Genomic DNA, 26,554 nt, shown 5'->3' on the forward strand with positions numbered 1-26,554 from the left:
AAACTAGCTTAATGACTCTGGTTGTCCTGGCTGTGGCCACCTCGCCTTTCTGCCCAGACTCCCCTTTCACTGCTTCTTGTGACACAGCTGTGTCAGACCACTTCCTTTGAACCACATTGGCATTGTTTGCGGTTCATTCCTGCCTGGTAGGTTTAGGTCAAGTTAACCTGGCAGGTGTGTGGAAAGCCAGTCACCGGGAGGGGAGATACCTTCTGCAGCTGGGAGGAAGCTTGCAACAGTTACCATCTACCATGTTTTACAAATGCACAGGAGGCGGGAACAGAGGACCGGAAGGAGGTCGCTCCAGTTGACCTGTAGTTACTCTCTCTATTCTTACTGTGTTTTAAAACGAGCTGGTTTCTCCCTTCTTCCAATTAGAGAATATATTATTAATTGTTTCTGTCTAGCCTTGGGATCTATCACAAATATTTTTCCCCTCTTCCTTCACCCTCCTCCCTTCCTTCCTTCTATTCTTTTCCTCCCTTCCCTCCTCCCCCTCCCTCCCTTCCATCACCCCCTCCCTCCCTTCCATCTCCCCCTCCTCTTCCTCCCACCTTCTGTTAAACCTGCTTTTAAGTACATTTTTAACCACACTTCCTGGTTTCCATTACAGCTTCTGTCTTATCAGGGAAGCTTTAGTTCTGTGCTCTCCTGTAGGCATAAGACATAATTTGTTAGGACTTCAGATGCCATCCAGCCTGTCTTCTCTGGTGTAGGATCCATGACCCTATGAGTGGCCTTACTGGGGTCTGTCTATCATCATTGAATCTTGCTCAGTCTTCTTTTGATTTCTATGCTTGCCTGTCACTTCCTGGAAATCTGATGGCTTCTTGTCTTTTGTTAAATTACTGAGTTCCTGGAGACTTGCGCTATCTCACTAGATTTTTATCAGGTGATGTACCTCAGTAAATTTATGAAGCATTGTGGTGGCAAAGTAGGTTGGAAAGAGAAAGGACTGTCCAGGGGTTTGGGGATTTATTGCTTATCATGACCGCAGAAGAATGCACTACGCATGTCTCCAGTAGGAAGGCAAGTCCCTCCTCATGGGTCTTATCACAACTTCTTGACAAAGTTCTAAAAATACTCATGCCTTTCAGCAGCAGCCCTGGGTTTCCAAGGGAGAGGAGAATATGCTGGGAGAAGGGGGTTCAGCAGGAGAGCCCTGGAGAGTAAAGTACATTGTTGTTCCTTTATAGGTTGCGAAAGTGACATCGATTGGGAATTTACATTCAAAATGCAGGATTATAACAAAGACGATATGTCCTACCGAAGGATTTCAGCCATTGAACCGAAGTCGGCTCTACCGTTCAATCGTTTCTTGCCTAACAAAAGTAAGCAGCCGTCCTATGTGCCAGCACCTTTGCGGAAGAAGAGGCCAGACAAAAACGAGGATAACAGAAGAAGCTGGGCAAACCCTGTCTACACAGAGACAGATGGAACATTTTCAAGGTACAGTCATGTGATGTGGTTGTGGAGTGCTTTCTGAATTTGTGGAACTGTTTAATGAGGCTTAACGAGGTTAACGGAATAGCTATTAAAGTGTAGTTACCACATACCACTAATGGGAATATCTGTTTTTACCTCTGTTTTAAGTCCTATGCTGAAGACAGTTATTGTGTTTCAGGACGCCAGCATCCGATGACCAGGGCTTGTTTTAGATACATGCCCTCAGTTTATTGGTGTGTTTCAGCTCACTGGGTCACCGATGTGGTCCAACGTGAGCTGCCATGTTCCTTCCATTGTCTTTCTTCCTTGTTCATGAAAAGAAACACTTACTGTCCCATCAACTTAGCAGGGCAAAGGACGATTTTACAAATCCAACACCCCGTACGGAGCCGCCTGGTTCTGAAAGTGGTTCTGGCACTCATGGCGGGTGAAGATTGCCTGGTGTGCTTTTGGATGACTTAGCCAACCACAGATACCGTGTGGAAAAGAGACCTGAGGGTTTCATCTCACAATCTACCTCTGTCAACTCTTGTCTTTAAGTATTTTCTCCTGACATGCTAACTTCTGGGCTACATACACTAACAAGGTCAGAAATATATTTATCCTGGATCTGGGTATCTTTCATGCTGCTGATTGAATTTTTTTTAAAAAAGAAATACCTAATCTGCTTGGAATTTGTCTTTCTCTTAATGCAGCTCTGTGTACCTAGCTTTCCTCTAGCTAAAGTGAGGTGATGTTGTAATGTCTGACTTTGGTCCTAGGAGCTGTGATATTGAGACACGGAGTTAATGTACAGCATTCACAGGGGTGCAAGCATTGTGAGTTAGAATGCATGCCTTTCGGGTTCTTTGACACAAACTGTTCACACAGTGTCTTAACTTGGTTGGATATTTTGAACAGTACCCAGAGGAGAACCTGGGGCCCCAAGATGGAGAACTGGCACTCAGTCCAAGAAACTTCCATCTCCTCTTGGTGTTTAGAAGAGGAAGAAGAAAGGATCACGCGCATGCCCAATGTTGTGAAGGATGATCTCTATGTGCGGAAGCTTAGCCCAGTCATGCCAAGCCCAGGGAGTTCTTCTGATCAGTTCCTTCCCAAATGCTGGACCCCAGAAGATATGAACTGGAAAAAAATAAAAAGAGAGACTTATAAGCCATGGTATAAGGAATTTCAGGGATTCAGGTTTGTCTTTGTGCATGCTCCTGGTACCCAGTGTTTGTTCTCTACCCGAGTCTGGTGGAGTCTACGTCTTGTGTTTTAAATTAGGGAGTGAGAAAGGTTTATTTACCCTCTAATATCTGTAGAACTTTGATACTTAAAGAAAAATGTTTAAATTTAATCCTTGGACTATACATCGGGGCATATGCCTAGAATCTTAGCACTCTGGAGGCTGAGACAGGAGGATTACAAGTTTTAAAAAAGCCTAGGCTTCAAAATGAGGCCCCATCTCTAAAAACAAAACAAAACAAAAAACTTTTTGACCTACTTGTAAGCTCCCTTCGACCCCTGGGGGCACTTTTTTTTCTTATAATAACGTGCCTGTGACCTGTGTTTCTATTATTAAATCACAACAACAGCAGCACCATAAAATACTTCAGATTCTAGACTTTAAAAGGCCCCCTTTTACTTCTATCTCAACATTTATTTCAAAGCTTACATTCTTCTCTGTTTCTTTGTCTGTCCTCCCCCCCCAACCCCCACCTCCTTTCTCCTTGTCACTTCCTGGCAGGAGGAATTCTGACTCTGAGGATGAGGACTCAGGCTCTTTCAGAAGCTCTACCATTTTTAGTAGATTAGAAAAGGCAGAACATAGGTTAGCCAGCAACTACCAAAGACCTTCACTCTTGCTGGAGCTAGCTACCAAACATGCTATGAGGTCACGGGACACCCATGCAGCCAGGAGGACCAGCAGTGCTTTGGAGGAATCCAGGTGCACCTGTCTGCATGAGCTACCTGCTTGTGGCTGACCAGGGACACCTTCTTGACTGCTTCTGCTGCTACATTAACCTAGGCCCTGAATACTGACTCACGGGAATGCAATGACACAGGGTAAAGGCACAGTGTGTAACATAATGCCTTCTGCATGAGGCTGTTAACACAACATCTATAGAAATCAACTTTCTTTAACTACAACAAGGTACCCGATGGTTAATATGCAAGAATTCTTTTGAGAAAACTATTCCAAAAATGCTTTTTAAAATATTATCTAAATTTACTGTTGTGCCGTATATATTTCCACAGAGAAAGGAAATATTTTTAGGTAGACACTGGGAAGGGCAAGTCTGGCGAAAACAAACCAACACCCACCTGGGGTCTTTTATAAGACTGTAGACCAGTTTGTTATTTCTACTTACTGTGGTGTGCACTATGGCATACAGCATACGATGGCCAATTCTTGGCAATATCTAGGATCACACATCCCCTAGGGAGGAGATGAGGCCACTGTGGATAACCGGGGAGGCTAGACCTGATCTGAGTGTAGGTCAATCACTTGACCTTCATAGTATTCACTTTTCCTGAGAAGTATAGCCTGGTGTTTGTTTAGTGACACCCCAGAAAAGTCAGAGAATAGTTTTGAGTATTCATCTTGGTTGTGATACTCCCTTCCATCGCTCCTAAAATAATTCTGCCCCGATAAATACTGGTTGGTCTGCTGCCTGATTAACTATCTCCCCATGCTTACTGTGACTCTCCCTCCCTTTTTTTCTCTTCTGTGCATCAGTCAGTTTTTATTGCTTCAGGCCCTCCAAACCTACTCTGATGACATCTTGTCCTCGGAAACAAATGTCAAACTCGATCCTACCTCTGGGCCAAGGCTCATAACTCGCAGGAAGAATCTCTCTCCCGCACCAGGCTATCGCGCCCATGACCTTGAGCTGCCAGCCCTGGATCCTGACTTAGAAAATGACGATTTCTTTGTCAGAAAAACCGGGGCCTTCCATGCAAATCCGTGTGTGCTTCGAGCCTTTGAAGACTTTAGAAGGTTCTCTGAGCCGGGCGATACTGTGGAACGAGATATAATTTTGCAGTGTCGGGAAGGTGAACTCGTCCTTCCAGATTTAGAAAAGGATGATATGATTGTTCGTCGGATCCCAGCCCAGAAGAAAGAAGTGCCCCTTTCTGGGGCCCCAGATAGATACCAGCCGGTCCCTTTCCCTGAACCCTGGACCCTACCTCCGGAAATCCAAGCAAAATTTCTCTCTGTGCTCGAAAGGACATGCCCACCCAAAGAAAAAAGCACTAGCTGTAGAGTGTTAGTACCTTCCTATCGACAGAAGAAAGACGACATGTTGACTCGCAAGATCCAGTCTTGGAAGCTGGGGACTGCTGTGCCTCCCATCAGTTTCAAACCTGGCCCCTGCAGCGATGCTGACCTACAGAAGTGGGAGGCCATCCGGGAGGCCAGCAGGCTTAGGCACAGGAAGCGGCTGATGGTTGAGAGGTCAGAGTGTGTTTCTGCAAGGATTTGGCTTGTGATGGATGCTCTTGTGTAACTTTCCTTGAAAAAAAAAAGCCGCATCCGTTTTCAGCTCTGCATGTTGTGTGCCGTTTTGAAGCATCCTGTTTAAAAAAAAATTATTTGGCTTTGAAAAACTCTTAGTCAGTTCATGGAAGAAGTACAATTTCATATTTACACGTCTTAGGATGATTTGAGAAGGTATATGCAAAGCTTGCCTCTGGCTTGAAAGCATCCATTAGTATATTCCAATGTGAAGTTGGATAAAAATATTTTCATATTGTGTCTACAGGTTTTTTTTATCATCATGTCTAGCACTTTTGTGGTAGTCTAGCTGTGGTTTGGTTTTATGTGTTTATCGTATTTCGCAGTGTCTTTTTTATTGAGCTAAATATATTAAATATGTGATTGTAGATTTCATTTAACTCGATTTTTGTTGTCAGTCTAGGTTTTGTGAGCTATCAGTTTGTAGCATTTTTATTTGTAAAATTCAGTGCAAATCCCATTACGATGCATGAGTTGTGGCCATTTTGGTAAAAGGAGCCATGCAACTTCCTGGTAGCTGTTCAGTTCACTGTAAGTGGGGAAAGGGCAAATTTGACCAGGCTGGATACAGTGAATGGCCCTAAATCTAACTTGGTTCCTGGCAAGCGCAGGCCTTTTCTTATGAACTTGTTGGCTCAGAGTAAATTTAGAAAATGTTGATATTATTTGACCTCAGATCATTGACATAGGAGACCGACTAAAAGTTGATATTTAAGAAGTGGCTAAGGGCAGCCTGTTCAGATTTGCCTATTTCCAGTTAGACTCGTGTTAAAGACATTGAACGCTTAGAAGCTAACACAGCGGGAGAGAATGACCCTTTTTAATGTTTGGTTTTTTGGTTTCTCAGACTCTTTCAAAAGATTTATGGTGAGAATGGGTAAGTTTTCTGGTTCCCATTAAAAATAAATCTACATATCTGTTTGTCGCCTCTGTCACTCACTGCACCTCTGTCCTGGCATGTTACTAATGGGTGCTGTGTGCAGTGCATGGGACTTTTGTTTACTTTTTATTAACCTTGCAACCCCATAGCAATATTTTTGTATCTAAATGTCCAGTGCATGAACTGTTGAACAAAGCAGTAGGGTTTTTTTTTTCTGTATTAAAATTTAACTCCACCCTCTTTTTCTTTTCTTACCTTAGTGACTGAAAGTAACAAAAGCATCAGACAAAGACTATGTTCGTTTTGGTATTTAATTCCTACAATACACTAAGCTTCTGGTTTCTAGTTGTTGAAGGGTTTCCCCACAGATTACATCTAGAAAGCCTGTGATAGGAAAAGATATTACTGCTTGCTTAATGGGAGAATTCATATAGCTGGCGAAACTCACATACTTACTGAAGCTCATGTGAAGATTTATTAGTGGGGATGATTAATAGTTTTAGGAAATATTTTTAAGATTCTTGATTGCGGTAGAAATTTAATTGTAACATGGCTGCCTCTAAAGAGAAAACTAGACTTCCAGAATTGTCAAAAATAATCTTGGTTGTTTTTAATATTGTTGCAAGAAGTATATTTAAATTATTTCGCAGGTTTGGTCTTACTGGCAATTTATCCCTTCAGCGGATAAACATGTCAATGTAATATCAAGCTGAGTTTCTCACACGTTTCCCCAGTTCTAGACTATTTTAAACTGTTATTCATTCCCAATGCAGTATCACCTGGCTTTCTGTAACTGAACTCAATCGGTCATAGTGTTTGAGGAAGAGAGGTGAAGAACACCCAGTATTTTAATCAGTCTTGGGAATTGAGTATTGTTCCCTTATCATGGTTTGCCTCATCTCTCTGACTCTAATTTTAAGAGTATTTAATAATGTTAATAGTTTAGAAATTTTAGAAACTACCAAGATTGTCACAACATCCACTGTAAGAACTCTAGATACCGAGACACGACTGAGGGATAGGTAGCTATTACCATTACTCCTTCTGGTGTGCATTTGAGGGGGAAGAAATTAGTCTTTGGCATAACACTTCAGAATCTGTTCATCAGTTCATCGGATCAGGAAAGCTGTTTTACCTTGATTTAAAATTCCCTTGAAGCTTCAATCATTGTGACTAACTTTCATGAGGAATTTTCATTTGTAATCACATTTGGCTTTGAAGCATAAACACATCTCTGAAGCAGTTTTCCTAAAGGGAAAATCAAGTACCAAGAGTGTAAATGCTTGGAGGTATGTAAGCCCATAGCTACCTCTGACTTGACCCTACCCATTTTTTCTTAGTGTATGCATTGTGGTGTGACTTGAATGACCCAGGGCAAGACTGGGTTCCATGGTAGAATTCATGTCTAGCTCGCCTGTGGCTGTAGGTTCAGTGCCCAGCACTGTGCACCCACCCTTACCACAGACACTCATAAAGAAAACTTAAATATTCAGCCTCAAAGTACTGAGGATCTTTGTCTGAACGTTAGCAGTCGCAGCATGCGCTTCCAGTTGGCAATTCCAAGCAGTCTCATTGGTCCTCAGTGTTTGCTTGAAAAGGCTATTTAAAAAAAATCCTCCTGTGGTGGAATGCTAAGGTAACTTCACAAATACAGAAAGATAATCTGTTAATTGAGACTAATGAATAATACATGACTTGTCAGATAATGGGGCCTCATGTGTCTTAGAAAATGCAGCTCTATTCAGAAGCAGCTGTACGTTTATTTAGTTCCTCCCTTTTTCTCCTATGAATTTTTTTTCAAGTTACCAGTGATTTCCTTACATTGATTTCTTGCAATGAGAGTAAAATATGAGTTAAAATTGAGTTACCTGTAGGAGTTTAATGTACACTCCATTTCACATTTATGCTGCGTGAACTATCTCCAAACATAATATAGTGGAAAAATTTGGTACTTTGTACTTAAAAACTGCCTATTATATGAATGCTTTATTTGTGCTACAGATCAGTTTGAAGAGGAACGTGTAGGATTATTTTTCTTTTTTTTAATCCTTTGCCTATTAAACCCCAGCTTGCAATTTGTGCAGTTCTGGGCGCTTGTGCATGCTGTGTAAGTGTTTTACTAAGCTTTGGTTGGCATGCAATTCATTATGTTTTTTAAGATGCTTTGTGTGTGACTGTCAGTTCTCATGTGTGTCTTTGTGTTGCATGAATTTACATTTGTTTGCTTTTATGAAGTTTGGGATCTGGTCATACATGTTAAAACTATGTATAAACAATCTGTTAATGTAATAACCACCAAATCAGCTATTAGTATCACAAGAAAATAAAAGAAAATACATACCAGTTACGTGTGAATTGACATCAAAGACAACTAAGGCAGCTATAGTTGTCTTATAGAGCTTGGTCAAATGACTTTGTAGGATTATCAGGTTACAATACTCAGGACATACAATCAAGGTGGACCAAAGAGACGGAGACAAGTTGAGCTGGGCTATTTTCTCAGAATTTTCTTTTCCATCTAGTTATATCTAGAAATACTCCTCATATTACAGCCAAGTGTGTGTACTATTTACATTTAGTACTTTGTAAATGCCTTCCCCAGGCGAGCCCTCTACAGGAAATGATTTTCTGAAATGTCAATAGTGTTGGTGTTTCCCAAATAAGTCGATAAATCTATAAATGAAAATTCCTTCTTATGTTCTTTTATTCTACTTGATAGTAGTTTCAAAGTATCCCACAAAGATTTGAAGACTGGTTATTCATCACAAAATTCTATAGCGTCTAATGAAAATATATGTTTGGATAGGTAAATTAGCATATTTATATTGCTTTCAAAGCTAGAGACCCTTAACTTTCTCTTTTTGAATTTCTGTGAAGGCTGTGAGTAAATTCACATTTAGGAAAAAGCATCTGATATTGGCTCTTTGGACTCTCTGTTCTATGGACATCCATCTGTAAGTTTACTGAAGTTGGAATTTAGGATAACCCTTATTTCCAGCAGAACGTGCCAGAGGCAAAATCTGTAATCAGAGGAGTACCAGGAAATTATATCTTTGAGATTTATAATGATTTCTTCTTAAACTTCTTCTTATCTTTTCCTAATACTATTAAATTAATTGGGAAGGCAAGACACTTGTTATACCTGGATTTGCAGGGGGTGAATACAAATGAAGACGTAAACTAGGGCCTTCTGAATAAGGAAGTCTGAGCCATTGGAGCAGGTAACTCTAAGAGAGCTACGTGACTCACCGGTGCGTGGTCCATGCTAGGCGTGTCCTCCGTGATTTCCCCGATGCTGTCTTCAGGGCTTATCTCAATTCTGGGAGGCAGACAGGGAGGTATTATCTGCATTCCATAGATGTGGAGAAAGAGACAGAGATTGCAGCTTTCCCAAGCGTGGAGGCTCTCAGGTAGTAGAACCGGACTGGGGCTGTGCCTCAGGAGAAAACTCAGAGAGACGGCTTGGCAGTGCTGGTGCCACTCAAGGATCTCGGGAGACTCTAATGTCATGTGGTTAATGCTGATAACGAAAGACTTCATCATCTTTGTACTCCAGAAGCTCTAGATTTTATCTCCGTGGTCTGGAGCAAACCTTTCTAATTTGAAGCAGTTTACAGAGTTAGTATCTACGAGGTTCCATCCAGTCAGAACCTGCTTTAATAAGAATTAGTCTATAGCACCAGATTTTAAAGACATGCACCGGCACAGCCTTACCCAGGTATCATAAATTAGTGGACAAGGAGCCAAGACTCCAAGAAGGATGTGTGGGTCAGTGGGTTGAAGCCTGTCTGGCAGCTGGTCTGGAGCCCTCTGGAGCCCTCCCTTCTTGTCTCTAGCTGGAGCTTATGGAGACTGTTACGGCCTGTGCTCTTGCTTTAATGGTGGTAACTTTATATACCCCAGGAAGAAACTGTGCTCACATCTGTGCCTATACAAAGACTCATCTACTCTGGCTCACTTTCAGCTCGCTTTGTTCATCTGTATGTGTCTGGGCTGCTAGACTCAGCTCAGTGCTCAGACACTCGGGGCAGAGAGGCAACCTTACCTTTGACTGGCACACTATGTGGGAAAGTGTATAGTAATTCTTCCCAGCCCAGGAGGAGGAGAATAAGAAAAAAGTCCATGGAAGGTTCTGGACTAGTACAGATGGTTCAACTTTCTACTCACAGAAAGGTTATTAGAGTATCAAATAGTGTTTTCTTTTTCTTTTATAGTTTATGCAGCTTCGTGTGTTGCATATCCAACACATGACTTGAACCTGTGAATTCCCTTTTTTCTTACTGAATATTTTTTGTTTCAATTCAAAGAGCCTCTTATCATGTAGGCATGGCTTCAGTGAGTTTATATATTCTCAAATTCACATGATTCAATTTGGTATGTAGTTATGCCTAATGAGAGGTATATTATAAAAAAGATATATATATATATATATATATATATATATATATATATATATATATAGTTTTTTATAATTATAGTCTATATGTAATTGATTCCCTACTAAATCTATATAGTACTATAAAACTTGGAGAACAGTTACGCTTTCCCATAGAATCAATTTGGATCTTTCGTGCTTATGTTCTGACTTATCTCATTCTTAGTACAGATACTGAGTATATCTGCGTGCATGGTGCTGTACTCATGTTTTCTTCCCAAGTAGCATGTGGCGTGTGAGAGAGACGATCTAGGCATGCTTGTGCGTACTATATAAGATGAAGCCAAGAGTTAGTAAACATGAGAAATACTATAGCTAAAGTACTAGAGCGGGTGAATGAAGGGCAGTTCGCTTTTCCCATGGAAGAACCACGAAGACTGTATTCAAGTGGTAGAACACCACCTAGATCGTCGACAGAATGTGTTTATGGGGGACGTGCTATGGACTGGACTTTGTTATAAGCTTAGTGATCTATCATCAAACAATCAGATGTGATGTCTGAAAATCTTACAGTATTCAGCAGGTCACAGGGAAGTAAGAACGTTTTAGATGCCAATAAATGCCCAAGGAAAAGAGGGCTGGGGTTAGGGTCAGCCCAGAGAGACAGACATTTGTAGGATGGAAAGAAGGAAACTCTGAATACCATTTAAGTGGTTACCTGGAAGTGAAGAGAAGTCACGAAGTCGGATGAGGAGTATTCTGGGCAGACTGAAGAACAAGGGGAGAAAGACACAAGAGGTGTGAACATGAGCAAGGCTTGGCAGGAGGACAGAGAGTCATGGGAAAAGGGCTTTTGAGTTGGAGGGAGCATTTGAGGGAAGCCTTCTCCGATGCTAATGTAAGCAGCTGGTTTGGAAATGCATGGGAGTGTTGTGCTCGACCTAGACTGCTGGCAGTCTAAATGGAAAGAAAGCCACATTAAATGAGAAGATAAGTAATTGAAAGTGAGGAGAAGAGAGGAACAAAAGTGAAAAGTGGTTCTTAGCTTTCAAATGTGGATGGCTGGGGTGCAGGTACCACCATTAACCATCACAGAGGAAAAGCAGATTGAGATCAGCTGTATCAGCAATAACAACGTGTTTGGTGAGGCCCGTTTCTTTCTTTCTTTTTTTTTTTTAAATCCTTTCCAGATAGCATTTCAGCAAGTCCCTATTCAAGCATAAGCACCTATTCACAAGTCCTTGGAAATGAGTCAAAGAGGGGCAGATCCCAGGCTGGAGCCTCCTCCAGGGGCATTTGCATAGTAGTTATAAGTACATTCCTGAACCAGCTAAAAGCAATTAAAAAAAAAATGTGATAGTAGATCTGGGAAGAATACAAAACCTAGGCACCCAAGGATATAATAATAGGAAAATATGGTTAATTACAATGTAATTAAGCTCAAAGTACAATAAAGAGGACTTCTACTAGCCTACCTTTAACGTTCTCTATCTCAGACTCTCACTGCTCTCAGGGCTGAGCTGGCCCCAGCCTTCCTGAGAGGTCTTTCTCATCTGTGCTGTCTGCACAGGGCTGGTAGTCACATCCCAACTCGGTTGCTAACTCACGTGAAGTCTCTTTACTGCTAGGGAGCAGCTTTATACTCTTTGAGAGGTCAATGTCTGTTAGAAGATCGTTGTTACAATGGTTTTTAAAATATGTAACAGTAATGGGGGAAACTGGTTTTGAAACCCTCCACTCTGGCTTTACTGCCTGATTGCACATATCTATTATACAGGGGCTACAAGTTAGGTTGTCTCATGAAGGACAGGGGTGGTTCTAACGGGCTGTGGGAACTACTCATGGTCTTCTGTGAATGGGACTAGCTGCACACTGGCACAGTAGGTCTTAGAGAATGCTTGAGAACATTGTTTCATGGTGTTGAACTTGAGGAGAAAATATCAGGTAGTCACTAAATTATTTAGCAAGGGCCCTAGTAAAACGAAAAAAAAAAAAAAAAACAACCAGCCAAACTTTTACTAGTAGTTATCTTTGAGGGATTATAGACAAATTCAGACAGGTGATGTTAATAATCGATACTTTTTTTCCCAAGATAATTTTAGAGTTGACTCCTCTAAATACAAGCACCGGATTATCACTTTTAGAACAGTTCAAGATTATTTTGACTACTTTGTGGAAGAGAAAAAAAGCATCCCACATCTGAATTGAACACCAGGCTCTTGTTTCTGTGCTTTGGAAAAACACCATTTATCGGTGTGGTGCTATTTCAGGGACACTATCACTAAAGCATCTGGGTAGGGCAGTAGATATTTAGGTGGAATTTCTAAATATAAGCCCAGTCTTCATGTGAACCCTCAGGCCAGCCTCAAGAACCTTTGTGACTGTGGGTGTTTCTGTGACAGGAGCAAGTCCCTGAGCGATGTCAGCGCGGAGGATGTTCAGAACCTGCGTCAGCTGCGCTACGAGGAGATGCAGAAAATAAAATCCCAGTTGAAAGAACAAGATCAGAAATGGCAGGATGTGAGTATTATACAATGGGGGAGGGGGGCGGCAGGGCGGGGCGCACTTCTTGCTTCTCTTAAAAGGAAGTCATTGTACTTAAGAAACAGTTTTCCTTACTATGATAGCATCCAGTACTATAGAAAATGAGACCAAAGTACTATCATATGTCTTCAAGACCATTGTAAAAAATAAAACATGTGCTTATCTTCTAAGAGACTGTGAGTTCTCAAAGAGTGTGAAGTTTCTTCCTAGCAAGAGAGTGAGCTGTTTGCTTGGGGGAGTGGCTGAGTTGGGGTATGACTGCTAATTATACCTCTGCTAGACAAAGAACATTGCTCAAGATTGAGATAGAAGAGGAACAGGATGTGTAGCTCAGATCTTGGCATTAGTGGAGAGAGATGGAGAGTTCTCAAAGTTACTAGGAGACCGGGATGGAATACAACTCAGAATAATATTTTGGCTGAAGTTGGAATCTAGTGAGATTCAAAATTAATCATTTCAATAGAGCTGGCATATACAAGTGTTTATATGGACGTAGACCTAACCTTTATCTTGAATCTTAAAGAAGAAAGTTTAACCCTTTCAGTTGGATAAAGCAGTTATTGTAAGTTGTAGGAGTAGAAAGAACTGTAATAGATAACCATATTCCCAAGCCCAAAGAAATTGGAGGCCTGCTTCATAGTAAGAAAGTTGAGTAACAGCATGAACAAAGCCACCAGAGAAAGTCAGCGCTAATGTACAGATGCACTACTTTGCTAAACTGTAGTGTCCTCTTATTTGAAAGTTGATTTAATGACCAGGAGACAGCACACAGGACTGGGGAGGGGGTGGCTTTATCTTAAGTCACTTGTCTCATTTGTGCTGCACTTGATGTCAATCCTTGCAAAACCCAGCACTCAACACCACCTTGCCAACTCACGCAGTGAGTTCTTGATAAAATAATTATCAAGGTGGGTGACACATGAGGGGAGGGCAGAGGAATATTTGGATCACTTTATTTCTTTTGGGAAAAGAGTCCATATTGGTTTCAGGTTATAGAAAAGCAGGAGAGGCCCTGGGTGCCCCCAAAGTTTAGTGGGTGGACTCGCTTTCCAATCCCTGTGTGTGTGTGTGTGTGTGTGTGTGTGGGAGGGGGGTGAGGTCAGATTTGGTCTGAGAACTTGGGTATCCTTCCCTTTGGACTGGAGTTTCTCTCGGAATCCTTAGTATGGTATTTCACTGATTTGGAAATGGAGAAATATTTGTTGCATTTCAAATGTCTCAATCTCTGAGTGTCACAACTGGCTTACGTAACTAGGGATAATTGAAAACCTGCATTAGGTACAGTGTCCTGGCTGCTTTTGAACATGCTTCTGGAAATGTGGGAAGCAAGTGTGGGCTTATGCCTACATGGTGTTCCATGTTGTTCCCTCCCAGGTCGACTTTATTCTCTGAACCTAATGGGTAGTCCAGCATAATCTGCGATTCTACTTTCTGTAGGGAGGACTGATTTTTTTTAATTTCCTTTAAGTTCCTCATTCTCCTTGGTAGAGACTTGGTCACACAAGGCATTGGTCTTTATGTATAGTCTACCTTGTTGAGGGAAACCACATCTTATGCATCTTTGTATTTCTGAGGACTGAGCTAGATGGGGTGTTCACTTGAGCTAGACTGTTCCAGGGATGTTTCTGTCCCTCCCATCACAGTAAATATGTGAATCAAGGGTTTACAGTGTTATCAAATTGAATTTGAAATATTTCCAGATCTAGCAGCTAATTGCAACCATTTAGCATTCCTTGAGAAATAGACATTGATATGATACTTTCTAGGATAACAAAAGTGGGATCCATCTTATTAGGTCAGGTTTTTCCGGCCGACACACGAGATAAAGGCTTAGTACAGAAACACTGGCTATAAAAAGCAAAATTAGGGCACCTTGGCACAAGTGGGAGTGAACGGTTTCAGCGTTGTAATGGGATACTCCAGCTCGCTCTTGCTGCAAGCAGAAGGGCGTGCAGAAATTCAGGTATGACCGGGCTGATGTGATTTCTTGTTCAGGACCTTGCAAAATGGAAAGATCGTCGGAAGAGTTACACTTCAGATCTGCAGAAGAAGAAGGAAGAGAGGGAAGAGATTGAAAAACAGGCGCTTGAGAAGTCTGACCGGAGCTCTAAGACATTTAGGGAAATGCTGCAGGACAGGTAACGAGCTGGACACCCCGTGTGTTTGGAGAGCCCTGTGCCAGGAATGTGATGTGATATGTGGTCACCAGTTCTAAACTGTAATCACATATGTACCATAGCAGCCAGAGTTTTGTTAAGTGTTAAAACAATATTGCTGAACTAGTGATCAGAGTTAACAAAAGAAAATAATACTTAGCGTTGGTGAGCAGTATTGTATGGTCTTCTGTAGAAGAAGGAGGTACTTTTAGTATTTGGAAAACAAAACAAAACACTAGATTTCTCTGTTTAAAGTGAGTTTAAAGATGGATAGTCAAGTAAAATAAACCTTTACCTTTAAATGAATTCTTTACCTTTAAATGAATACTAACAATTCCTTGTTGAATTGTAGTGGTAGATTTTTAAGGAAGTCTATGCAAGTGTGGACGTGTGGGTTTATTTATTCTCTGAGTAGTAATAGCAGGATAAAAGTGAAACTTAAACTTCCACGTGAGAACTTAACTGTGTGGACTCGGAGGAGATTGATAGATCAGAGAGAAAGCAAATATGCTTTAAAAATAATGTCGCAAACGGAATATGCTGGCAGGTGAAATTAAACAAAGCTCCTTTGTATTTGAAATGCCAGTGATGAAGAGCTTCATTCACTTAAGTACAGCAGTTAGCCCCGGGTCGGGGGGTGGGGGGGAGGTAGCAACTCCCTCCTAACTGCAAGATGAAGCTGGTTGTTCAGTTCTGTAAGTATGGATAATAACCTTGAATCTATTATAATCACCCATGGGGATTCTGTCAAGCTCCATGCACTGACTGGATATCTATAGAAGCTTGAGTCTTGTGCTATTATTTTTATCAATACATTATAAACTTTATGAAGCAAAACTTGGCAGAATCAGATTGGTTGTCGGCCACCTAAAGCATTTTGAAACACATAAATCTGTAGCTAAAAACCTGCGAATGATCAAGCGTTAAACCTTCCTTATTTCATTATTAAAACCTTTTATAATTAAAGATATCCATTTGAGACTCTCCTTAAGAAAAGGTCAGATCAGTTTCTTAGCTGACACTTAAAAAATATGTATAATCACGTTAGTGTTGCATTAATTTTTGTGTTCGCTTTTCATTTTAGTTATTATCTTAACCCATCTGGGGTCAAATGCATAGTTCTGTCATAATGGCACATTTCTTTTTGCTAAGGGAGTCCCAAAGTTCTACAATGACGTCTAGGAGGAGGATCTATTCCTCTGATGACATCCTGGATGATGGAGTGTTCCCTCCTTCAGTGACTCTGTCAGAAACTAGTTACCAGAGTGAGATACGAGAAGACAAGGCAAGAGCTCATCCTGCTGAGATGCTCAAAGAAGATGCCACAACGTTTGCAAACAGAGAGGAGGACAGTGAAGCAACTGAGATTCAGCTTGCTTCTCATATTCCTGAAGAGCTACGTCTGGCCCCTTTGCCTTCCGCAGAACCACACCAGGTCCCATTGCCTTCTGCAGAACCACACCAGGTCCCATTGCCTTCTGCAGAACCACACCAGGTCCCATTGCCTTCTGCAGAACCACGTCAGGCCTCTTTATCTTCTGCAGAATCACACCAGGCCCGGTTGCCTTCCGCAGAACCACAGCAGGTTCCATTGCCTTCAGCAGAACCACACCAGGCCCCATTGCCTTCTGCAGAACCACGCCAGGTCCCTTTGCCTTCTGCAGAACCATGGCAGGCCCCTTTACCTTCTACAGAACCACGGCAGGCCCCTTTGCCTTCTGCAGAACCACGGCAGGCCCCATTGCCTTCAGCAGAACCATGGCAGGCCCCTTTGCCTTCTGCAGAACCACGGCAGGCCTCTTTATCTTCTGCACCACAGCGTCCATCCTCACTCTATTCTCAGCAGTCATGGAGTACAAGAGAGTCAACTCGAATTTCAGCTTCTCTCCCTAGAAGTTACCAGAGAAGCGATACAGCCAGGTTAACATCTGTGGTCACAGCGAGACCTTTTGGCACATCATCAAGGGGAATCTCATCACTACCCAGATCCTACACGGTAAAAATGCCCCGGGTTCATTTAATCCATCCCCAAGCACAATGAGTCGGGGAGCTTGCAGAGGCTGAGCTGGACACAGATACTGGGTGTATAAAATGTAGATGACGTATGTAAACAACCTTCAGGACACTTTAGATCTAGTAAAAACAGATCTAACAGGGGCGGTTAGATTTTAAGGAACAGATAAGATACATTTTGAGGTAGAACATTTATTTTTTTTTTCTTGTCTTATTTTTTGCTTCTGAAGTATTAGGTTGAACATTATGAAGCTGTCAGCAGCCAGCTCTGTTTGGCCTACAATACTAAAGTTTTACATGGCTCATGTTAAATGTTCTCAGAGTTGTATATGTAAGGTTTTACCCTATCCTTCCTTCCTATCTTAGAACTTGATGACTGTGCATACTTCTTTTTTTTTTTCTTTTAAATGTGTCCATTTGTATCTCTAGCAGGGTTTGGCATGTGTGGGGCATGTTAGAATTATGTACATGAAAGAGTGTGGTCTGAATATTTCATGTTCACAATTCTGTTGGTTCTGGCTATCTGCACTTAAGATCTTAAAATCTTGTTATATAGATGAGAAGAATTATGGATTAAAATAATTAGTGTTTGGGGTGAAGAAAAACTGCCTAAATCAGTCAGGAAATCCCTGACCAGCCTACTAAGAAAAATATAAATCTATTTGATTAAACTCATATGGCAGGCACTATTAGCGTAGGACAGTTTGAGTCACTGTTATTATTAAAATGCATTGCAAATAAAGAGTTGACAACTCCAAGATGCAAGACATTTCTATAATTTGATAAGAAATAAACACTGGAAATAGATGTAGAAAAACAAGCTGGCCAATTCAATGCAAAGGAATTTAATGAAGCACCAAAAAGCATGTTTAATCTCGTGTTTAGTATGAGGACAAGGTAAACAATTTTTTCACTCATTGGACTTACAAATATTTTAAATGTTCAGACTATTTGGTGTTGAGGAGGCTGAAATGCAGGCATCTGTTTTCTTTGTAAGGATGACAGGCAAGTATTACATATATAAGACCTTTGATCCAGTGAGTTTTTGGAGCATCTGGGCTATAAAATAAAAACTCTATTTAAAAAGGCATGCTTCAGTCAGTTGCAGTGCTTTTGAGGAATGATGGATAGCTCGAAATTTAAGTAGATATCAAATGGATTGATATCCACACTCTGAGATTTCTGACAATTCAAAGAGCCAGTTTAGAGCTGTATCTTTTGACCCGCGGTGATGTGAACAAACAAAGCGACAAGTTTTAGAAATCTATACATAATAACGCTTTTATCAGAACAAGTGTTTCTGTGTGGGTGCATATGTGGTAGTGTGAAGGAACACACTCCGAGCCTCTGACAATAGTTACCTTGCTGTGGCAAATGTATGTCACTTAGTGGCTTTAAAATTTTAACGAGCCTGTTAGAAAAACTGACCCCAAGGCTAGCAGAATATTGAGTTTAAAATGATGTGTCCTATTTAGATGGATGATGGCTGGAAATACAACGGAGTTGCTGAAGTTGTCAAGAGAGAGCAACCTGATTTGGGCAGAGCCACTGGCCTGAAGCCTGACTCCAGCCACTTTACTTCAGTCTCATCCAGTGAGAAGGAGGTAGCCACAGGAGAAGATGTGGTGAGCTTGTCCTCTCCCACACTCCCTTCCTTGTCTGCCTCCCACAACCAGGCAGCCTCTTCCAAAACCACGTTCTCATCAATGTCTGGTCTGGATTCAGTGTCTGACTCTGGAGAAGGGAGAAGCTCACCACTGAGGGAAGTTTCCAGGTCCCTGGTAAGTTTAGGAGGGTTCTCAGCCACGTGGCTCAGATAGTTCAAGATTTCAAACAAGATCTGGAAACAGTTGTCTCAGCCTTTAGCTTTACAGTACAGGTTGCTCTTTATATTACACGAACATATAGTGTGGTCTATTTTTAACTGAGTGTGGGGGCAGTCGGTCCGTTCCAGCTCGCCCTTTGTAGATCCCAGACAAGCTTCATGAGCTGTGACTCTAGAGGTTTGGTAGAGCAGTCTCTGGCAGGTTTGCCTGAAGTTTTTATTATTCCACATTTCTCTAGCTTCTGCTGCAGACCATTAATGTATGTGTGAGTATGCAAAGCCCTTCTCTGTGGAAATCAACTTACTGCAAAGAGAAATTGTCCCATTTAGTGGATGCCTGTCTCTAGGGACACAGCATTCTGCTATCTCGTAAACTTTTTTGTGGCTTCTCATACTGATTTGTACTTCAGAATGGCCGCATTTGCTGGTGTTCCTGTCTCTCAGTGGGAACAGCGAGGTTCAGTTAGAGCTTGACACCTGTGATTCTGAACATTTGGACTCCACATAAAACATACCAGCAGATTACAAACGAATGGGAATGTTTGTAATTTTTCCTGTTTAAAACCCTGACAGATGGCTTTCAACAGAATTATTAGGTGATATATGTTTTCTTCAGTCTACATGTAAAACTTACAAAAAGTCTTTGTCAAGCAAACAAAGCTTCTACAAAATATGCACATGCACACACAACCCAAAACTTAACAATACTCATGTTAAGCAACTTACTATTTGTATAAACCCCTTCCCACGGAGGCATTTTTAATCTTTGGCTTGCTTGGTTCCTAAATCCTTGCAGTCTTAATGGAACATAGTTGTTTTCCAAGTCAAAAGATAGAATGTCACTTGAATATGTGAATAAAACGGAGTTATATGAACTAGTTTTACATAGCATATTTATCTAGGTTTATTAGATTAATTGTATAAGAAAATTTAAAAGATTTCAACCTCTCTCTCCTTGCCTCCAGGCTATGACACTTACTTCGTATCTGAGAAATATGAGGGATACAAGGAAATAAAATCCTTGATGAATATATTGTTCGGAAATAATCAGTGTTAGCACTTAAGTAACTTTTTGTTTTGTTTTTGTTTAGTGATAGGTGTTTTCTAGTTCTTGTTGTTTAGCTATTTTTCCTGTACATATTTACAAATATGTCTCTGAGACATTTTTTTCAGCTTGTAAAAATCATGTTATAAATTACAAATACATTTTTAAAGGAATTAGGAAATTATGGTCCTCATTATAGGTCTCAATGGATGAGAACAGTGCCTTTGTGAACTACACTTGGGGACTGAAAGGTATCAATAGGTGAATATAAAACCAGGGGCAAGGTATTTCTTGTCCTATGGATTTGTGCCTTCCCGCTTTCAAAGATCAAATGTAACAAAACAACTTGACCAATGTACTGCCCGCTAGATGCTGGGCCTACCTTCAAGATGGCAGCTGGCAAACTGTACCCGTGGATTAAAAAAAAAAGAGGCCACGTGTGCTATGTGGGTGGGTGTGTCCTCTGCTCCGGCAACTGCAAGAAGCCCAGATGAACCTGGCTCGTTCCAGGTTTTATCACAGTGGATTTATGCTGTCGTCATTAGGTTTGAAGCTGTGTTCTGCCGTGGAGGATTTAGCTGCATTTAATCATTGGAGCTAGTGAAATTCTTGAGCACTCTTTTATTTCACGTGGTGACTTGCTTGTCTCTATTTGGACTATCCATTTCTGTGCCATCAGGAAAGCATCTTACAGAGCTGGCTGATTCCAGAAAGGCTGAGCATGCGCAGCAGCTGATGCGTACCATGGTCAGGCTCGCTGTACGTCACCCCATCAAATTTGTGCTTAAGCTTGCTCTGTAACTCTAGATGTTCAGAGTGGCTGAACACCTCCGATACTTTGGTAGCTTTGGAAAAGCATGTTCTTCTAGTCTTTCTCTTCACTCCCCTGTGCTTTTGCTCCTAAAGGACTTTTATTTGTGTCTCCAGGATCTCCCACGTAATTACCCTGTTCATTTCCAGTTGCCAGTATTCTATTCCAGGTTCTTTTCCTGTCAATGCAAATGGTTAGAAGTAGCCTCAGGTGTGTTTGTTCTACCAAAGACTTTGTAATTTTGCGGTTCTAGAGTCTCCTGAAGCATTCTGTCCTTTGAATGAAGTTCAGGGAACTCTGTGGAGTACTGGTGTTCTTCATGAATGAATTCAGATTCCCCTCATCATACCTCAGCATGAACATGTTGAATGAGCACGTGCCACGGGCTAGACAGGCTTCACAGCACATTGTATGAGTAAACTCTTACCACAGCCCTGTGATGTCATCACCATCATTTTTATTCTTACCCACAGAAAACTGAAAACATAGATGGTCACACTACCTTTTCAAGGTCACCCATGGCACTAAGAGGTTGAGTAGGGATCAAAACTCAGAATTTTACCCAAGAGTACCTGCCTCTCACTGCATCAGGGAAAGAGAGGTGCCTAAAAAAGTTAGTTTTGTTTGGACACATCAGATAGTCATTATTCTTCTCTATTTGAAGATGTTTACTCTGCTTATCTCTGTTTAATGCCTTTGAAGTCTTCAAAGCCAGGCTCTTTCAGGATCCCTGTATTTTATCTTCCTGGTTGGAACTGAACCAACCAACCACCCTTGAAAGTTAAACTCACTAACTTCTTCCTTGTTGCAAATACGCTTGTCTTCCTCCTTCATAGATAGTCTTTGTACCTTTCAGTCAACACACAGTTGTCAGTTAATTCCGACTTGACCTACATCAGTGCTGGCTTGAGCTACATTCAAGGCCTTGGCTATCAGCTTCAAGTGTGATCCAGATCTGGGAGGCAATTTCAGATGCTTTTTGGTTCTTGAGTGTGTGGACTCTTGGGTTGAAGGGTGCTTTTGCAATGCAAGTTCTGTGATGCTACATAGAAGTATTTTAAGAATGCAAGTGGGGAGGAGAGGATGGGAACCCATCTTAGAACTGTGCTGATAGAGTGGTGTGGGTCATAAAGCAGGGAAGATACAGCGAAGAAGAGACCTGAACATGGGTGCATTCACCTCTGCCCACAGGAGCTTCCTGTTCCTCCCCATGGCTGCGCTACAGGTTTCCCACCATATTTCCTTCCTCTCTCTCCTCTCTCAGGGATTTTTTCATCCTCCCATGTCCTCCCCACATTCTCCCCACCCCTGCTTCCTGGTCAGTTTAAGTTGCCAGAGGACCAAAGAAAAGAGAATGAGATTTGACTCAGAGTTTTTCCTCACTCTTCAACTGCCTGGCCTTGCAGAGATGGCTTTCAAGATTTCCTCTCCATGCTTGTTTTACTTATAAGTTTCTGTTTTCTATCCTTTCAGATCCTCCTGCTCTCAGACACCACACAAGTCTACCTCCCAGAATTGTTCTCTGCCTCAGCCTTTGAGAACAATTCATTGAAGGAGAATAATAATAGCCATACATTTGAAAGTAGGAAACTTTTTATGTGATTTTTGATTCCGTTTATGAACTGGATATGGCTCAGTGGTAGGGCATATGCACACTATGAGGTCTACGTTCAATTCCCCAGTGCTGAATCCCTTTAAATAGCTGGGATGTTTCCTATTCTAGTTTAATCCCATGCCTCGTATATTAAACCTCTGACTAGAGCCAGCTTACTATGAAGGTGGGAAGCAAGCCCATCTTTCTCCTGTTAACATGGAATCCGAATGTGTCTATGATTACATGAGTTACATAGGATTTTATTTAGTTCATCTGGAAACTGTTTAATCAGCATACATATTATGTTTAATGTATTTCCAAGGGAAACAAAGAATGTAAGTCTTGAGCATCAGCCTTGGGCATTGGCACCTTTTAGATGTTTTATTTAACCTCAGTAACCCTCAAAGGAGATGCTATTGTTTCCAGTTTTACTGGTGAAACACTTGAAAGTTCAGTTAATGACATGTTCTGGGCTGGTGAAATACATGTCCCTCACTCCATTTTCTTATAACCTAAGCACTAATCTAGATCAGTTGCTGTCCTCCTCCTCCTCTTCTTCCTCTTCCTCCTCCTCCTCCTCCTCTTCCTATATGTCGTGCTCAAAGTTGAGGATTGCCTTATATAGTTAGGACATTGGCCTTGACTTATTCTTTAAAAAAATTATTTGTATGCATGTGTCTGTGTGCGTGTATGTGTGTGTGTGTGCATGCCACTTGCATACAGGTGCCCACAGGCCAGAAGATGGTGTAGGATCCACCAGAACTGATATATAAGTAATTGTAAAATATCAGATATGGGTGCTGGGAACAAAACTTGGGTACTTTATACAAACACCAAGCAGTGTTTTCTGCTAAACCACTCAGTCAGCTACTTCTGACTTATTTTTAACATTGCTATGCTTTTCAAATTTTATAACCACTAGAGATTGAAATATCTTCTGGCCCATAGTGATAAAGTTATCTCAAACTAGCCACAACCTTTCAATTCCCATTCCTCAGCCTTCCAGGTATTGTGGTTAGAATCACCACCCTTTTACCTGACAATGAAATCATTTTTCAAATGATTCTGTGGATAGGTGGCATATATGTATTGGAACTCACCTGAGCTGAACTTATTTCAGAAATGCAGAGTTTGAATTCAACCAAGCTGGCACTAGGGAGCAGTTGGAAATGTAAAATTTGGGTGTGGTATAATCAGTCTGTTCTATAAGTAGATTTCTGACAGCTGTGGGGAAGGAGGGCTGGAGATACAAGAGAAAAACAGGAGGTGATAAGAGGAGAGAGGAGAAATATGCCTTGAACTCTGATAGAGACGTACAGAAGGGCAAAGACGATGGGCTCATTCAGGGTCATAGTCTGTAAACTGGAGAGCACATTATTAAAAGCTCATTATTAAAAGAGTGAGCGAGGCAGCAGAAGGGATAAATTTGGGGACAGAAGGGAAAGAAAGCAGAGAGAAGCATTTCTAACTATCACTGTGGTTGGGTAGTGACACATGTAACCAAGATATGAAAATCTGCAGAAAGGCATTTTAGAGGAAGACATTTTAATTTTGAAACCATTGTACCTAGTAGCTTTAAGATGTGTTGATGAGTGCAAGTTACTCAGGAAAGCCTATGGTCAGGAAGGTTGTGACTGACTGAGGAACTCTAAGATGAGATACAAGGGGAAGCAAACACTTGTAAGACTAAGATGTGGGTAGAGAGACTGTGAGGGATGGGCAAGGTGGAGTGGGACAACAGGTGACTTAGAAGAGTGCTCCCCAACTTACAGCAACATTGGTAGGGCCTGGCAGGATGCATGCACTTTAGTTGGGTTTTGTAGATTAAAGCTCAGAAGGCTTGAATCAGCTGGGGCCAAGCTATCTGCTGCTCTAGAGTACTAAATATACAGAGGATACACAAAGACTTAGGTCTGTCTTTGATGAGGGAACATGGCTCCAGTGTTAGAGAGGGGCCATTAACATGAAGACCACTTCCTTCCTCTTCTCATTCCAGGGAGAACCTGTCATGCACTAAGGAACCTTGCAGATAGAAATTTAAAGATTTTTTTTCCTTTGCTGTTCTGGACTATGTCACTGAAATCTGTTTTTAGTGTTGTTTTTTAATCAAATGCAGGGGGTTTCCTAAGTCAATACATTTGTCTAGTTGAAACACTGGGAAGGAATAGTTTTCGTCGCACATAGACTGACTCTGATTTTCCTTAATTTCCATTGGTAGTGACATGGTAATTATAATTCATCAACTCTAGGAGAAATAATTCATACTCTGGTGATATCAGGCCACTTTTGTCTATCCTTAGACAATTAGAAGTCTCCTTCTGGCTCATCAGCCTGACAGTGAGTGGTGCAATCTCACTTTCAGTGGAGACTTCTGTCCAAATTGTAGCCAATCTGAGGGAAACTGCTTTTAGCTTAAATGCTGAGCTGTTGATGGATAACTATTATTTTCTCTTTTCTGGCATGGACAACTGAAACTCCTTGGGTAATTTTTTTCTTAGTCATCAAAATAATCTCAGTTTCCCTTGGAAATTTATACTTTTGTTCCATCTAGTTCAAAGAGGTAATTTCTCAATTGTCTTCTGTGGCTCAGATCCTTTGTACCATGCTCACATGGCTTAAATTTTGTAGAGAAAGTTAAAAAATTAGAGGTCCTGCCTAAAATCATTGTTAAATCATACATGACCAAACTGTAGCTATGTTTACATGTAAAAAGTCTTAGGCATGACCTAGTAGTGCAGGAACTCAGCGCCTCACAGAAATGTCCTAAAGAATTCTATAGTGAAGAAGGGATGCAACTGGGAGCCTGTGACCTACAACCCTTACCCTCAAATCGCCATCACCTACTTAAATATTGTGTTTGAGCGTGTGTGTATGTGTACATGGACATATGTATAGATTTTGTGAAGAATGCTGTTCACATAAGATTGTCATTTGAAAGGAGGGCCTCAACCATGAAAAACTTGGAAACCATTGTCAGAGAGAGCAGGCTCTGACATTACATTCAATGTCATACATGAGGTAACTTGAGTATTATCAGATTCCCTAGTAATTGTCCCTGCCTTACTTTTCCTTGGCTTGTGTATTGTCCTGAGTATGGACATGGCAGGCTGGCTGCTTGTAGTCACAGCAAAACCATCCTCCCTGTTAGTAGGTTCAGAGAGGTGGTTGTCTGTTCCTTTATGTAACGTGTTCAGAGATGTCGTTGTTTTCAAGTTCAGAATAGCCTTTTGGAGAGAATTGTTCTGATTTACTGTAATTGTATAGCTCCTCCCCCTATGATTGAAGCTCATTCTCCTTCATCTTTTATTTGGAAGAAAAGGATAATGTTCAATAGCAGTCTTCTACAGACCATTTTTTAACATAGTTTGAGACTATTTATTAAAACACCATCTCATCTTTTATTCAACTAATAAAACTTCAGTTAGTGGTTTGACTGTGTAACCCATCATTTATCTCTGTCTTTTTATAACAATAGACTCTGTACTGCCCTTGGCTTAAAGTCAGATCTTTGTGTGTGTGGTAGAGATGACCATTTATTTCCACTGGGTCCCCTCTAATTTAAGTTCTTGCTAAGCAGTAGAACCAACCGGCGACTTTCTCTATTCTGTTCTCAGCCAAGCTTTGTTATCTTCAGATTGACATTCAACTCCTATCATGATGACATCTGGATGCCTTTATTTAAACTCTATCCAAAGGCCTCCCGGTGGAGACTTCTTTCTATTAGCTACATTTCTGTCTTGGTTTGGAAACCCCTCATACCTGCTTTTGAAGAGTTACAATTATTTTTAAGAACAAAGATCAAGTCTTATTCATCTATCTTTCCCCAAGTGCTAAGTACCAGGTCTTCCAGACTCTACATACAATCAGTGCCTGGTGCACAGTGAGTAACTGAACTGTACTATTGTGCTCCCATGTGTTCATAAATCTTAGTACCTGTTTATATCTTGGCCTTCCTTTCATTTCTTGTAGTTCCTACATATTATACAGGTTTTCTCAGAGTACTGTCACTTGAATCTTACATTTACTTTATGGTTGAAAAACATAGGCAGAAAGCTTATTGCTGCTTTGGGTAGCCCTTGAGGGTAACTGCCAAATTAAAATGAAGCGTCGGTAGTTTGTGATCTGGACAGTAAAGGAGATTTGGGAAGATTTTTTTTTTCCAAATAAATGTGCCTAAGTTCTTTATGATTACAAAATAAAGAAAAAGACTAATCTGATAAACTCAGTGTTGTTTATATCTGTTTTTACCTCAAATAAGGTGTATGTTAAGGAAGATGTTTAAAAATTTTTAATTGCATTCATTTGTTTGTGCGTGTGTCTGAGAGAGAGAGAGAGAGAGAGAGAGAGAGAGAGAGAGAGAGAG

The 26,554-nt window shown here is 41.1% G+C and overlaps 1 protein-coding gene across 4 annotated transcripts in view; it reads left to right on the forward strand.

Annotated features, from left to right (window-relative positions):
* The window catches only part of Lmo7 (LIM domain 7), a 130,197-nt gene that overhangs the window by 78,583 nt on the left and 25,060 nt on the right, over positions 1 to 26,554 (forward strand). For all 4 annotated transcript variants that reach the window (XM_028771760.1, XM_028771778.1, XM_028771770.1 and 1 more), the window contains 6 exons: positions 1,197 to 1,449; positions 5,796 to 5,825; positions 12,606 to 12,723; positions 14,743 to 14,885; positions 16,056 to 16,899; positions 18,392 to 18,697. In XM_028771760.1, coding sequence (XP_028627593.1) covers positions 1,235 to 1,449; positions 5,796 to 5,825; positions 12,606 to 12,723; positions 14,743 to 14,885; positions 16,056 to 16,899; positions 18,392 to 18,697 — 1,656 coding nt within the window. In that variant the 5' untranslated portion in view covers positions 1,197 to 1,234. The remainder of the gene's footprint in view (positions 1 to 1,196; positions 1,450 to 5,795; positions 5,826 to 12,605; positions 12,724 to 14,742; positions 14,886 to 16,055; positions 16,900 to 18,391; positions 18,698 to 26,554) is intronic.

The sequence above is a fragment of the Grammomys surdaster genome, unplaced genomic scaffold (genome assembly GCF_004785775.1).
Source record: "Grammomys surdaster isolate TR1022 unplaced genomic scaffold, NIH_TR_1.0 65, whole genome shotgun sequence".
Classification (NCBI taxonomy): domain Eukaryota; kingdom Metazoa; phylum Chordata; class Mammalia; order Rodentia; family Muridae; genus Grammomys; species Grammomys surdaster.